The sequence below is a fragment of the Siniperca chuatsi genome, linkage group LG9, assembly GCF_020085105.1.
Source record: "Siniperca chuatsi isolate FFG_IHB_CAS linkage group LG9, ASM2008510v1, whole genome shotgun sequence".
NCBI lineage: Eukaryota > Metazoa > Chordata > Actinopteri > Centrarchiformes > Sinipercidae > Siniperca > Siniperca chuatsi.
In genome coordinates this window covers 6,330,542-6,346,847 of record NC_058050.1, presented here as the reverse complement: position 1 = coordinate 6,346,847, position 16,306 = coordinate 6,330,542, and the positions used below count along the sequence as shown (strand labels likewise).

The 16,306-nt window shown below is 40.8% G+C and overlaps 1 protein-coding gene across 1 annotated transcript in view; it reads right to left on the bottom strand.

Annotated features, from left to right (window-relative positions):
* Positions 1–16,306, bottom strand: part of syngap1b (synaptic Ras GTPase activating protein 1b) — a 137,765-nt gene that overhangs the window by 22,052 nt on the left and 99,407 nt on the right. The window contains 13 exon segments of the mRNA XM_044207783.1: positions 165–338; positions 667–1,110; positions 1,857–2,450; positions 2,822–3,023; positions 4,055–4,257; positions 4,977–5,178; positions 6,090–6,326; positions 6,478–6,622; positions 8,361–8,505; positions 8,646–8,981; positions 10,342–10,581; positions 13,355–13,453; positions 13,826–13,979. Of these exon segments, the coding sequence (XP_044063718.1) occupies positions 165–338; positions 667–1,110; positions 1,857–2,450; positions 2,822–3,023; positions 4,055–4,257; positions 4,977–5,178; positions 6,090–6,326; positions 6,478–6,622; positions 8,361–8,505; positions 8,646–8,981; positions 10,342–10,581; positions 13,355–13,453; positions 13,826–13,979 (3,175 nt within the window).

The following is a 16,306-nucleotide window of genomic DNA, read 5'->3' as shown; positions in this document are numbered from 1 at the left end:
GAACACTTGGTGGATGGCTGTTGTTTCCCACACTATTTGAGACCTCTGGACTTCTGTGTTAAGACCAGATCTGAGTGCCATCTGCTCAGCAATGATAGACATGACTCAGTGTTCCTCTGCATTTTACTAAGCATGAAAAAAATAAACTTAAAAGTGATACCTACCCTGTCCATGCGTGACTCATCCATGCTCTTTGAGTACTCCTTCAGTTTGAACTCTTCACGGTCAATCCGCGAACTTTCAATGTCAGCCGACAGATGAGGCATGTTGGAGACCCAGGCCACTGTTCGCTCATTGGCTGGGGTTGGGGGATTGAGGGTAGATGGAGACTGGGAGCCCTAGGAAGAAAGGCCAGCACACTGAATATGAGAACATGAGTTCCTGAGTGGATGAGAGTCAGTTTCATAACAATCACTTTTTGTGCATCAGAGTTGCCTAAGTTCATACATTTTGAGCAGGGCTGGACTCAAGCCCTTATTAATGACAATGTTAGTGCCGTGCATTACTCACTGTGCTAAACACACACAATTAAAAGCCATATACAGTAACTGACATCTTACACACATTGTTGCCATGAGCACAGGTGCTGACAGAAAAAACTGGAGAGCTAAAGAGAAGAACAGATAATAAAGAGAAGAAAATGAATTCAGAGTGTGCAGATGTTACCTGTTTGCTCATGGTGGGTTTGAGCAAGTGCTGTTGCTGTTGCTGAGACTGTTGCTGTGGTGACTGTTGAGTGCTCTGACTCGTGGTTCCCTGTGGGCTCTGGCTTTCCCTGACAGAGCTCTGCTGGTGGGGCAGGCCCGGGGCAGTGTTGTCTTTGACGGACAGCTGCCGGGACCCATGCTGCCTGCCGCTGTAGCCAGACTCTGGTGACTGAAGGAGATTGCCGCTCTGTGGTCGTGTTTTAGCTGGAGCAGCAGGTGCAGCAGCCGCACTGACGGACAGCTGATGGGAGGTCTGGGACTTGACACGCTGGGTGGGTGGCGGGGCAACAGAACTCTGGCGCATGGGTTGGACTGTGGAGGGGGGCGTGGTGGCCAGGGAGGAGTGGGAGGTTCCTGTCTGGGAGGTCATGCCCATCATTTGTTGTTGCTGTTGGAGGTTATCCTTAGGAAGAAAAGAAGTAAATAATAAGACATTAATTTCTTGTTTCAGTTCTTTTTTGTGGCAGATGGTACCAAAATGCAAGAGGCTGCGATGGCTGGGCGTGTTGCTTCAGGTAACAGTGAGACAGTGACTTTGAAAGTCTTTTCAGTTCCATGTCATCCACCTTATTTTCTTCCCATGTTTCCTGTCTGTCTACTGTCAACTAACTGTCAAATATGGGTTGCAATTAGCGATTATTATCACTATTAATCTGCCAATTATTTTCACAATTATTTGATTAATCTTTTGGTGTGTGAAATATCAGAGAATGTTCTTCCTAGAGCACAAGGTGACATCTTTCCATTGCCTGTTTTGTCCGACCAACAGTTCAAAACCCAAAGAAATCCTCACAACTGTGAAGTTGGAACTAGAGAATGTTTAATTTTTCAGTTTATCAGTTGACTATTAGATTAATTGACTAATCTCTGGCTCCAGTTTCTCAAATGTGAGGATTTGCTGCTTTTGTCTGAGTTGTATTGTTGTATATTGAACATCTTTGGTTTTTGGGCCATTGGTCAAAGAAAACTAATAACCTGAGGATGTCACCTTGGGAATTTGTGATGGCCAATTCTCATTCTCATTATTATTATTTTTTACAACAATCATTAGTTGAAGTGTTAAATCCATCAGGATAATTCAAAAGAAACATAAAAATCTACACACTGTGGCTTTAAAACATCATGAGAACACAATGAACATACATGTACCTGCACTTGCATGGACATCTGCCTGCGTCCATATTCAGCCCTGCTGTAGTCGTCACTGTAGCTGTGTGAGTGGATGATGCTGGGTTGGCCCAGGTGACCGTCCCTGGTCCTGAGGGTGGACAGGTCCTCACTGCGAGAGAACCCCCCATGGGCGAACTGTGGGATGTAAGACTGGTGAGAGGGCTCAGGGTCTGGGGCCAGGAGCAGGGGTGCTGGAGGTTGAGCCCGGCTGTGCTGGTGATGGAGCTGTTGCTGTTGAGGCCCATCAGCAGTCGCCAGATGAAAGAGGGGATTCTGGAAGGAAAGCGGGTAGCGCATGGCGGCGGCCTGCTGTTGCTGCTGCTGGGATAGCGAGTCGGTGGTGGTGCCCATCTGGCTCAGCTGGCTCAGCCGAAGGCCGCCGGACATGCTGGAGCCGCCAGAGCCAGCTGACAACCTCCCACCGGCCCGCAGCTGGCTGCTCAGGCCCGACCCCAGGCCGCCACCGCCTCCGCTGCTCAGCCCTCCGAAGCTGCCCATGCCGGCGATGGAGGCCTGGGAGGAGTTGAGCATGTCCACCGACTGCAGGTTAGACACGCTGTTCATTCGGGAATCCTGGAGGTCCATCATAGATACGCTTTTATTGACACTGAGAACCTAGATAATAAGGGATATGAGAGGCTGCCCCCTGTTATTATATATGCTAGGTGGCCACGGATGATATGGGTGAGGGTGGTGCGGGTGTTTTTACCGCGAGGCCTGGATATCGGAATGCCTCAAAGTATTTCCCAGGAAATACCGCTAGGATGAGTTGCGTGGTGAATCAGTGGAAAAAAAGCAGATGTCATGATATACTACAGCCTCGATCACACGATGGCAAATTCTATTAAGTATGACTAACATGCATGTCATACTAACCTCACTTTGATAAAGATAAACCTAGTGGATGGGATGATGTTTCCCCAAGTCAGTATGATAAAACTCACCTTAGGGTCTGGTTCCGTGATGTCCGAGCTGCTTGTACAGTAGGCCGGGCTGGATCTGGCCAGGGGAGGGCGTGATACGTAAAACATGTCTTTGGAGGATGCTCGATGGGGGTGGTCACGGTCCTGAAAACTCATCTGGGAGCGGGATGGCATGACCCCTCCAGTGGAGGTAGGGGAAGGCAAGCGAGTGATATCTATAGAGCTGGAGAACAGCAGTGATTAAGGCCAACAATAGCTAAAGATAGAGACTAAAAAGTAATTAGAGATGCAACAATTCGTTGATAAATCGATCCACAATAATCTGCAACAATTTTGATAATTGATTATTCGTTTTGAGTCATTTTTTAAGATAAAATGCCAAAATTATCTGGTCGCAGCTTCATAAATATGAATATATGCTGGTTTCCTTCATCTTGTACAATAGTAAACAGGATATCTTTAGGTTTTGGAGTGTTGGTCAGACAAAAGAAGACATTTGAAGACGTCACTTTGGGTTTTGGGAAAATTGTGGTGGGCATTTGTGACTATTTTCTGACATTTGAGGGGAAGGCGAACAAGTCTCAGTGGATAGACTGGTCCGGGATGTGCTGGCTTGGCGCAGGGGCTTGAGGTGTGGGGAGGAGGTTAGCCTCTTCCACAAGAGGAGAAATGTGACTCCCGGTAACTCCAAAGTTGTTGTATTCATGTGTGTGTGTTCTTAACTGGCTTGCTAACGTTAGCCTACTTTCAGGAATCACCTAGTTTTGTTTAGAGTTGGAGGGTGTGTAACTGCACAGCTGAGGTCGGGACTGGAGAGATGTGTGCAATCACTGAGGATAAGCTAACGCTAGCTGCTGGATGGTCAGTCAATCCTAATTGTAGGGCTGCCTGCTTGTTAAACCACAATGTCTCATTCTATTTCTAATGCATTACTTTTTTTGTTGAGTAATTAGTGAAGTAACGTTACTACTTTTTCAATGAGTGATGTATAATGAGTAATTGATTACAGTTTTCAAGTAACTTGCCCAACACAGTTTGCAAGTAATGCACAGTATTCCTGCACAATTGCACTAACAATTATTTTTCACAAGAAGCAGTTTCATTATATTTTAGATGACATAACTACAATAAAACAACAACAGACAAATCAAAGTTTCAGAATTTGACAATGAAGTTATCTGAAGCAGAAAATAGTTGATGATAAAATCAACTGTTTTGTGGAGCTGTTATGATCACAACACATACGTCGCCTACCTATTAAGATCCCTCATCATGAGATTTTGGAACTCGGATGAGATGCCCCTGTTGAAGCTCGGCCGTGACAGCAACCTGTCTGTCTGTCTCTCCTGCACCCTGTCTGTCTGATGGCTGGGCTGCCTCTGGAGGTGTGGGTTACGCAAGGCCATACTGATGTCATTCAAGAGGCGAGGCAAAGGGCCCAGTTTGATGATGGCATCCTGTGGTTAAAGGAAAAAGAAACTGAGTTTTGTTGCAGATTTAAAAACTAATTTTATTTTTGAGTTATCTAATGTAAGGTTTCATTAAAATGCCTTATATCCACCTCCACTCACCTGGCACTTGTAAGTTAATGACAGCTCAAGCCTGATTAATGACTTACAGCCTCATTTAGCAAAAACGTTTGAGGTGAGAAAAGAGTGAGACGTTTTTTAGACCAAATTGTCAGAATTCAACCTGAAATGACATATTCAGTCTGAGTTTGGTTTAGTTTGGCTTCACAGTAATAAAACCTGAAGTGATATACAAGGGGTGGACACAATAACATGACAACCTGTACAATATAATGCTATTCAATGCAACAGCTCTGAAATAAATATGACTTCTGTTGTCAGAAAGCTGTTGACTCATCTATGGAAATGAAATTTGATTAAAGCCATAATTACTGGTGGTTTTGTATTATATCATCATGTGTAGCTATTTTTTTTACCTTAGTTACATGAGAGGGTACAATGTAGGTGTCCAATCCCTGTATGCCAAAGTGATTAAAAATACAGCAGTATTACCAAATAAGAAAAAATAATACTTGATAAAAACCCTACATCCTTAAAATAAGCATTAATATTACTATTATCTAGAAAATTTGTACAAATAACATGTCTTATTTTGTGTAAAATTGTAGTTTATGATGGCATAGATGATGTGTCATGTTTGGGTTTACCTTGCTGAGCTGAGCCATGACTTCCCAGAGGAGACTGTGTAGTATGGACAGCTCCCTGCCTAGGTCGATGTATCCCTCAAAGCCGCCTGCACTGCTGACACTGTCCAGGTTGGAGATCTCATATAGGAACTGCTGCATGGAGCCCCACTCCATCTCTAAAAACTCATTCATGAAACACATGTACTCCTCTTTACTGCCAAACCTGCATGTGGAAAAGGATAGAAGATAAGCAGGCGGAGGATAAGAAAGAGAAGAGAACGGAAAGTGACAGAGAAAAAACAAGTGAGCAACATATAAAATTAAATGTCAACTTAAGTCACCATCTATGATAACTCATATATAAATGTTCTCATGTCCTTTGGTCTTGTCAAGACCAAAGCATTACAATACATATTGGGATGAATCCATGAATGTTAACTAAAGTGTTTGAAAATTGTGGAAGTGTGGAAAATTAGGGACAATTTTATTCATGTACGGTATATAATTTTTATTCAAATTGTGAACAAACGTGCTACTTTTCATAGGTTCAGAATGAAAGGGCAAAACTGGCTGTTACAAAGTAATGAACGTGTCTGGAGGTGTAACCTGGGGTTCAGTCCTTGGCCCACTAATATTCACCATTTTCATCAATATACCTGGGTAAAAATGTTCCAAATGTTTTATTCTGCCTATATACAGATAACACTGTCATTTACCTTTTGTGCAAATTGTCTTAGTCAAGCTTCCTTTTTAAAATTTCTTATTATGATTTAAATATAGTTTTGAATGCGGTTAAACTAAGCTGATGTTTTCTAAGATGACTCCAGATGTTATTATCATAAGCATTTTGGACACTGCAGGGAAGGAGGACTGAACATATTTAAATGTAAAAAAGTATTTTTTGTAATTGATGGCCAGCTTTCTTTTTCACTTATGCTAAATTCCGATCAGAAAAAAGGCCTGTTTTCTTGTAATCCACGAAGCAATTAGTTGCGTCTGTGTTTGACTGATTATGGGTTTTGACTAAATGCTTGCTGTTTAAGTATGTTAGATACTGTCTAGCATACGGTACTGTACTGGTTAGTGAGTGGATGCAAAGTGTAAAGGCTGTATATAAAATGAAATAAAACTGACTTGGAGAAGTTAGCCAGGTTTTGCACCACTTTCGCGATGAGGGTGAGAGTGCGTGACGTCTGCTCGTCGGGATACTCCTGGGTGAGATTGAAGAGCGATGGGGACATAATGGCAGGACACAGGAAGCGCAGGAACAGGGAACCACTGATAAGACGGTCGGCAATGTCTTCCCGACCTCTCTCAGCACAGCGTACTCTCCAAGAGGCAAAAACTTCCTTTAGCTCTCGAGGGAAAACACTGTGAAGGGGATGTACTACAGGATCAGAAACTGTGGAGTTACTTCAGTTTGAAAGAATCTGAAGTCTCATTTATTTTTAAAATAGCAGAGAGCAATAAACACACTCAATAAAAAGGATTTGTTTTTTGTTTGCATTTGCTAACTACTCACCAATGGGAGTTAACGATCTTGCAGAGTGCCAGTTCACAACACATTCGAAGATTGGCTTGGTGGTCTGGGAGTACAGAAGGTGGTGTTCTCATGGGGTCCACTTCGCAATTTTCCTCTGACTCATACAAGGCCCTTATGAACTCCCCTACAAATGACATTTCATTAGTAACAGAAAAATGGTAGAAACTATCACCAAGATAAGTTCAGTGTTGTTAATACAGAAAGCAACAACAACAAAAACCAATAAAACCAACAAAAATAGATCAATTATGGCAGAGTAAGAGATTTTTCCATCAGCAGCAAATTCAACAGACCAAATGCAGTGTTGCCACAAGACATGCTGCAGTTTGGGTAAAGAGGCATGACCGCAAAACCAAGACAAAGCTGGGAAACCTGGGTGGCGGGCTAAATAGCAAACAAGCTAACTACTGTAGCTAGAAGGCAAACCTTTGAGCAACTGTAGTTAGCTTTATTTATAAGCCAAAACACCTACTTTAAACTAAAATTTCAAAATTTCATTTGTAGAAAGTAATTCTCAGAAATAAAGAAAAAGATTACATATTACAGACTGGATGTGTAAAAACTATTTCAAAAAGAACAAAAAGGCTGCATTTTTCCACCTGAGAAATGTTGTAAAAGTCAGACTATAACTTGCTCTCCTGGATGCAAAGAAATTGATTTGTGCGTCGGTGTTCTCTCATCTGGATTATTGTAATGCTCTTTTAACTGGATTACCAAAAAATAAGTGAACAGACTTTATCCTATTCAAAATGCAGTTGCCAGAGATGTTACAAATACAGATAAAAGAGAGCACATTACACCCATCTTAGCATCTTTGCATTGGCTTTCTGTCTCTTTTAGAATTGATTTAAAAATTGTATTACAAAGCTCTAAATTGTTTAGCATCTCCATACTTAGTCTCTCTTTCTATACTCCTAGCAGCTGCCTAGGCTATCAAACAGTACAGCATTAAATGTACCAACAGTTAAGACTTCAGTATGGGGAGGCAGCTTTCTCTTACTATGGACCGAAAGTGTGGAACAACCTGCCCTTAAATATCTGCCATGCAACTTAAACATCTTAAATGTCACATTTTTAATCTTGCTTTTGAGTAGTTTATATCCTTACTGAATATTTTTTATTTGAAATTTTACTCTTATCATCCTACCCTGTTATAATATTTACTTATAGCTATAATATTCTATAGTATATTATATAATTTATTATATTTTAAAGGTTTTTTTGCCAACTTTTAATTTGTTTCTTTAGATGTATTTTCTGTTTTGTTTTTGTACAATTTTATGTAAAGCAGTTTGAGCTGCATTGTATGTATGAAAGGTGCTATACAAATAAAGTGTATTACTATTATTATTATTATTATAATTACACTTATACTCCGAAATTACATTATCTTGCCTCTTTTCCACTTCCTGTTCACAAGTATCCAGAGTAATGGTGGTTGAATATGCTAACGTTGACCATAGTAGTTACAAACTACAATGTAATTGTTAAGATTTTGTATGTACTTGTGAAAACATTCATTAATGAAGCTACGCTAATGTGTATACAATATACTGAATGCCCTTCCATTCCTTTAGGGAAGCTGTATTTCTCTAAGAGCTGCTTCTTGATCTTGAAATAATAGAATTCCCCCACAAAACCTCTCTTCAAGCAAAAACAATGAGGCAGGCTGAGAGAAAGTGGGTAACAGTATCTTAGGGAGGATTTTTCCTTTAATTAAAAGTTTTGTTATTCCAAAACTTCCAAAAGTTCATCTCCTGAATTTGAATTTAATTTGATATTGGTGTGAATATTGCACAGTTGCTTCAATTCATACAGTGACAAACTCAATCATCAAGTTTGTTCCCACTGTTCTGGCTCACCTATAGCGTCCTTGAGGTACTTATGTCCGATCAGTTTGAGGTACTCTTCTATGGCTTTGGTGGCCAGAGTGTTCTCTCTGAAGATAAGGTGTTCTCGGTCGATGAATCTGTCTACCTCGCACATAGCCATGTCTGACAGGAAGTCCTGGAGAACAAGAAAACAAAATTATTACTCTTTATTATACACAATGTTAGATTTTCTGGTCATAAGATCTGAATAAGCTTTGTTTTAGATCAGTTTCACATATTTTCACATCCCAATAAGTCACATAGAGATGTCCCTACCTTAGCTTTCCCTGTGCTCTGCAGTATATGCACCAAAGCACAGGCCACTTCCTCTTTGCTCTTGACACTCAGCACGGGCTCCAACACAGCACACATGGTGCGGTAGTTATTGGTGACGTACTCTGCAAACTCCTTGTACAGCTCCATGGGCAGGATGTTCATGGTCTGGAAGCGGGATTTGAGGCGTAGGGATGCGTTGATGATCTTCCCCCCTCCGACCCCAGCTCCCTTGGTGAGGACGCTGGGCTGGATGACCGGGTACCACTGCTCCACAAACTGACGTCCAGTTATGCTTGAGATGGGGATGCTTACAAGTCCTAAGTATGTGCTCTTTTCCTTAGAGAAAAAAGTAAAATATGAGTGGAAATGAGCATGTGCCAAAGAAAAGTTGTCTCTCACAAAGCTGCACTGTACGAATTTTAAAAAAATAAACTGAAAGTCTGAAATGTCAAAAAAGTTCATTTAAAGTTTTAGCACTGAATAAACAATTAATAGTAAGACTAACACTGGACTGGGGTGTCGTTTGAAGCTAGAAATGAGTTGTTTTGCTATGGTGGTGCTCTCTTGCACTAAATTGAGAATAGAAATTATCATATTTGTGACTCACTATTCATTCTCTTGTTTAAAAAAAAGCATTATTTTAAAAGTGACAAAACATAAAGTGGCAAAAAAGAAGATTTTTACTGCCAAATAACACAAAATGAGCATAATGCTGTGTATTTGCAGGGGGCTGATAGGGTTGTTGATCCATGGCAATGACTCAATGATAACTTCATAAATTACGATTGTTTCTGGCTTTTCTTTATTTTGAGCGTACACTCCTAACTATGGACATTGCATAACCATAACTGTGCTGTTATAAAACCAATAAAGCAAATGACAAAGACAAAAGCAGTGCCACCACAGACGAGACCCCATTTTGATATTTATTATCAAGCCACTGAATGACAATGCAGGAATTTTGCATAATGTATCCTCCTCACTGTACATTATTTCCTCATCTCTTTGTTTTTGTTGGACTGATGCTCTAATAATCCAAATTGCTCATTTCTGTTTTAAAATGTTGGTGGAGATTTTCAACTAACGTCTTACTTTAAAATTCACTTTCAGGAATATTTGAGTGATTAAGTAATTTTATTCCCATATTCACATTTTGGCCACTTGGGGGCAGCGGAAACAAGTTGTGAACAAAAACATATCATCACCTTATAAGTCGATGAAGTTGTTAGCAAACAGTTTCTCATTTACACATCCAACAGTTATGGGGCAACATTATCATTCATTTGGAGTCGTGTTTCTAGCCACCTGATGAATGTCCAATATTCACTCTCTTTTAGCTCTGTTTTGGTCTCTACCAACTCCTGAGGGAAAAATCTGGCTCTTTAGCTGCTAAATGCTCCACTATGTTCACCAGCTAGTCACTAACTGTGTCTGTCTGCTGTTTGGTGCTGAGCCGGTAGTGTACAGTGGGTTTGTAGAGCTTCTTCGCTGAGAACAGCTGCCTGCTGTGGCTGAAAACAACGCTATGAGTGCAGCAAGAGTGAACCAAAACAGTAAACTTGCGGGTTTGACAGCTAAACAATGAGTTGAAAATATAAAATAAACAAATTATTAGTAGAGGGCTTCTGTCTTGATTTTGTTGCAACATACTAGCCATTCTCAGACCTCCATGTTACCCAACAGATCTCTTTGTCACCTTGCGTCTCTTCTTGTCTGTCTCCTTGTATAGATGAAGGCGTAGGTTGCGGACGGCTGGCAGGTTGTTGAATTCAAAGTGCTCGCCCCAGAAAACGGTGTCAGTGCGGGGCTTGCTGGTGGTGCGTGCGTACAGCATGTCGTCCAGACAAAGTTCGCAGTAGTAGCGTTTCTTGGCTGGAAGTTCGCGGGCCTCAATGATCCACAGTTTGAGCACATTGTCCACCCTCCGGCTGTTGTCCTGCGTGGAGATGAAGTCAGGTCAAATAAGGTCAAGTGCATCTAATAATAGAGTTCATTAAAACGCTTTATAAGAGAAGATGATACAATGCAGAGAAAAACATGACAAACAACAAAGAAAAAAATTCAGATATGGAAACAGAGACAGTATGTGTGAATAAAGGGCGACAGCAGGTCAGGCTACAGGAGAACAGAGTAAATGACAGGAAAGAAATGGCTGGTGACATGGCGGTTGAGCCACTGTGGATTGTAGACTGTACTTGATAAATTGCTCTCAACTCTGGACGTGAATACAGACACAGAAAGCATGACTGAGACACAGAAAAGAAAGATAACAGAAAATGTGAAGGTCAAGAGTAGGAGAGTGGTCTTACCGGATGAAAAAAGTAATCCACTTTAACTCAGAGAGACACAAACGACACAATCTACATGTGCTGCAAAGACGAGGGACACACAATGGTGGTGATGTTTCTGTAGACAGCTACACTTCCTAATCATGATCACAAAACCCAAGCTATATTTGACATCCCCCATGGGAGGAGAGAGTGTCGTGTTGATTGCAGAGTGATGTTTCAGCGAACGGGGGCTGAGTCATTTCAGTTGGGCTCAAATGCCATTGTTGTTAGCCCCCTGTTTGCTTCAGACTATTTAAGTCCTAATTTAGACGGCTCAATATGTGAGCATCAGCTAGATCCACAGTTCTTAAGTTCTCCATTTGTATGCTGTGTGATAACCAGTGCCAAACACAAGACATAATTAATTCCAAACCTCTGAGTTTGAATGTGCTGGGCATCTGGTGGCTCAGTTTGCTAGTGCACATACAGTGCAGCAGCACCAGCATGGGCTCGAGTCCTCTGTCTTGATATCATGTTACATCTTCCCTAGTTTCTGTCATATCTCGATTTTACTACCAAAAAACTAATAAAACACTAAAGCACGATGAAGTGGCTGCTCTCCTTTTGAAAAAACAAACAATCAAAGCTCAAGAGGGAATTAAAAGGCTCCAGAAAGTTAAGAAGCATAATGACAATCCTTGTCTCTGCAGTGAGTCTCATCTTTTTCGATGCATCTGGTCTGAGATGCATGGCGCGTGTTGTTTAGGGGTAGGAGGGGGACGATTTTGGAGAGAGCCCCCGTGTGGAGTCCTTGGAGCTCCATGACTCAGCCAGGACCCCCGTGGTCTGAGCATCTGGACGAGGCATTCAACTCGGGCGATGTTTCATCTCAGTCTGGCTTAATAACTCCTAGTCCCTGGTTGCTATCAAAGCTGCATATCTTGTATGCCTGTTCACTTTTTTAATAACAGAGAGGGGAGATATGGCAAAATTTTACAGAACTATGAAATCTGGGTGAAAATTAGGATATTGGTTTTACTCGCAGTTGATATGAAGGGCTGAGATTTGTTGTTTTTCTAAGCTGTGAGGATGGAAATAAAATCACAGTACCTTAAAGCTGCACTAGGAAAGATCTTTATGTGAAAATCATGTCTGCTTAACTCATACAGTAGAGCTGCAAAAAAGAAAGGGATCCCATCTGCATTAATTAACTATAATCTGGTCAGATATGGACACACCGACATTGGGCCTCATGCAAGAACATTTTTGTATTCTCATCCTAAACCACTATTTTTTTCTCAGGCTTGTTCTTACGAGAGTTTCAAACTTGTCGTAAATTGCTTGTTTCAGCCTGATGAGTGCCACCTGTTCACGAGGAGGTGAATGTTTATGAGACTTGATCATTAGCATAATCAGTGCCTCTAAAATTGCCATATAAGGCTACCTGTTCTGCTCCGTTTGTGAGTTTCATTCACAAATATATTAACAAGAGTAAGAAGAATTTCACGCCGCGGAGCTTCAAGTCCTGCTGTCGGAAATCAGCAGATAGAAACATAACAACTTTAGCAGAGTCAGTAGCCATATTAGAGGCCCTGAAAAAATTTGAAAATATTAATAGTTGCCAACAACTTCTCACAGCAGCACTGTACTATGACAGAAATAAAGAGGGAATGATTTAACATGAGCTTATATTATATATATATATATATATATATATATATATATATATATATATATATATATATATATATATATATATATATATATTTTTTTTTTTGTTAATTTTTGTATCATATTTAAACTCCTAATTATTTCAGATTAAGGTATTATGATTTCAGGTCAAATGAGTGGTTTGTGATAAAACGCAGACTATTTGTGCATGACTCGTACGACAGGTCTGGAGCGCTTGTGAACTTCATTCCTACCTAAGAGAAAAGTACTAGAAAATTGGTGAATGCCACACATGTCTTAAATTACCTGTTCATGGCACATAATAACAAAACTGGTTCTTGCATGCGGCCCACATTGAGAAGGACCTGGGCTCACCAATATTTGATCTTTGATCTTGTCTCTTGTTCCTTCAGTATCCTTTAGTATCAAGTATCACAGACACGCTGGGTTGGTAAACATGAGCCTGCTGTGTGCAATTTACTGACATCACATTACCTGATTGTGGATATCAAAGTTTTTCAAGAACAGGTTTGGATCCTCCGCCCTGCAGCATTACCTCGTGCAGCTTTAATATTTGCTTGGAGAAGCGACTAAATTGTTCAACACAGACACACACAGACACGAGGATGGAGTTCACACAGAGAAATGAAGCGGTGCGCTCTTATTGAAAACAGACAACAACGGGAGACGGGGAGGAGAGAGAGAGACACACAGACAGAGGGATCATCCTTTTTTCTTCCTCTACCGCATCCCTTTCTCTCCCCTCACCTTGTTGGGCTTGACAGCTCTCTGCAGGTTCTCGATCCATTTGTCTCTCTCTGCAGCTGAGCGACACGCAAAGCACTTGGTTCCCGATGCCGTAGTCACCTGAGGTTATAGCCAATGGTAAATTCAACAACCACAGCCATTAGTAACTATGGAGACTGCAACTAAGGCGCCAAAACAATGTCTTGTATTCACTCTCAACCTCTGTCATGTTCCACTAATGAAAAGGTGATGGAAACAGCCGACAGACTCCTGCAGCAAATTATGTAGGGACTAGGGCTCATTTCAGTGTCCTTGTTTCTTTAATTTTTTCACATGTAAAAAAATAATATTTTCAATGCACATCAGTCTCTTTCACATCACTGTCACTTGTCAGGATGGAACAACAAGTTTGGTGCAATTTACTGCTCTGTACACTGCACTTTGTGTGTGAGTGTGCTGTTGTTTGTCCACACCGTGCAGCTCAATTCTCACCTCAAAGCAGTACTCTTGTCCCAGGATGCTCGAGTGGACAGGTTTGATGATGGCGTCCTCGTCCAGGGTGAGGTCCAGCGCCTCGGCAGCGCTGCTGGGAGACAGCAAGGACTCATGGGAGTGGGACTCTTTGAAGCTCTGCATCAAACGGGTCCTGGGAGGAGTTGTGGTTAGATGTAAAGAAGGGAGAGGGGAGTGACTCTTTTGTTGAAGGTGGGATTACGCTTCAGTTCTGTGTACAAGAAACTACAGGAAATTTCTGTTTGTAAATGTATCAAAATATGTTAATTCTAAACCTCAGTGCCTTTTTCTTTTCACATTTATCTTTGTGTACTAACAATCAGCCATATAAGTGCTGCACAGTATGTTGAACTAGGGTAATAAAGGGGCTATTAACACATCCCCAATAGCCTATCTATGTTATGAAAATTCGTTCAGCTAGCAAAACAAGTTTGTGAAGCTGAATATCAGCAAATTAGACAAAATATTCCAAATACAACATGGTGAAAACTTCCACTATTCATGCACATCGAAAGGCAGGAATAACAAGGAAAAACCACCTTGTACAAAAAACACAGATTTCTATCCAAACCATACAAATTTTAGACAAATCGTGACATATATTTTAGATTGTATTTGGTCCTGCTAAGATGTTGCCTACACTGACTTTAGAATATTTCTGACTTTTTAACATTTTAGCTGTTTTGGCTATCGACAGCAAGTAATTATCACTTACTCAAAGGTATTAACCTTTTATCGCTAAGAGGCAAAGAGAGAGAAAGAGCAGACGCTACACTTCAGACAATGAACAATAATGAACATTTTAAAACTATCCATTCTAAATTATTTAACAGGCAGCTGTAAAGTGGACAGACTGATCAAGCTTCTAATGCCACAACGTTCATTAGTTGAATTTGTAAGAAAATCTAGTAGACTGAATAGATAGCAGAATGACTGATCCTGTGCACTTATTCTGAAATGCTCATTATAACCTTTTTGTAAAAGTGTATCGTGTCAGCAATTACACTCAATCAAAAGGATATTTTTTCACAATGCATTCGTTTTGTCTATTTTTTAGTATTTACGTAGCTGTCTTTACAGATATATCCAATCTTTTCCCTCCAGGCAAAACATTTTAAACTCTACATACAATATTCTAAGATGATTCTTAATTATATCATTTATCCTTACACTCATATGCAAAGGGCTCGCACTAACAAGTGAACAGGATTTCCATTATAGCCCATCCATCATACTCACCTATACACTTACTCCCACACACACATGCATGCACATGTAAAATCACAGATTAGCTCAGCAGACAGTCACACGGTCACTAAGACAGACGTATGATGACACAATGAGTCTAACAACAGAGCGAGTAGGGACGGTCAGGTGTGACGAAGACCCTCAGAGAAGAAAAGCTGGATGGAAATGAGGAAAAAGGAAAGAAAAGATACTGTATATCCTCCGTGCTGCGTCCGACTCAGCTTCTCCCCTGCGCTCGCACTGCTTTTGTCTATGTTCAATCATAACGTTCATCAACAGAGTACTGATTACATGTAGGGGCCGTGGGGGAGAGAAACTCGGAGAGAGAGAGAGGGAGAGATAAAAATAGACCCAAAGGAATGAGTCAGATTGAGGGGAATACAGAGAATAAAAGAGAAAGAGTGGGGGAGGTCAGGAGAGGATGTGAGAAAAGGAAAGACTGAGAGAGGAAGGGGTGAGGAGTGGGGGATCGAGAGAGACAACCTCTCAGAGGAAATCACGTTGATTATGTAAACAGTGGATCCCTTGGAGAGGAAGAAAGCGAGAGCAGGAGGATGTGTGAGGGTCGGGTGGATAGAGGGATTGAGAAGAGAGCAAGAGTGATGAAGGTAAAAAAATGGCTATGTAAGGTCTCAGTGGGGAGTTGAAGTGCAGGAAGAGTCAAACATGAAAAGACAACACACACATCTTGCAAATTATATTTAACACGTCACAACTGATGAATTACACATCTGGGAAAAGAACCTAAGCACCGACAGACAGACTAGAAACAAGAATTAAATCTGTAGATAAAAAACGTATTATATTATATTATATTGCAAACACGTTTTGTGCATCGCTGCAGTGAACTAAAGCACAATAGGTCTGACAACCAACACAGCACAAAGAAATTTAACTAAACTAAACAACTATGTGAGTAGAGCTGAAACGATTAACCAATTCGCCTATCGACAGAAAATTAATCTGTAACAATTTTGAAGCCATTTAATGAAGCGAAAAGGCCAGACATTCGTCTTCTGCTTTCCTCTGTTTTAATTCATTTAAAATTGAATATCTTTTCTTTTGGGGCTGTTAGTCGGACAAAGTGGGACATTTAAAGATGTCACCTTGGGCTTTCAGAACTTGTGATGGACATTTTTCACTTTTTTTTTACATTTCATAGACTAAACGATTCATCGATTAATCTAAAAAATGATTATGATAGAAAATTAA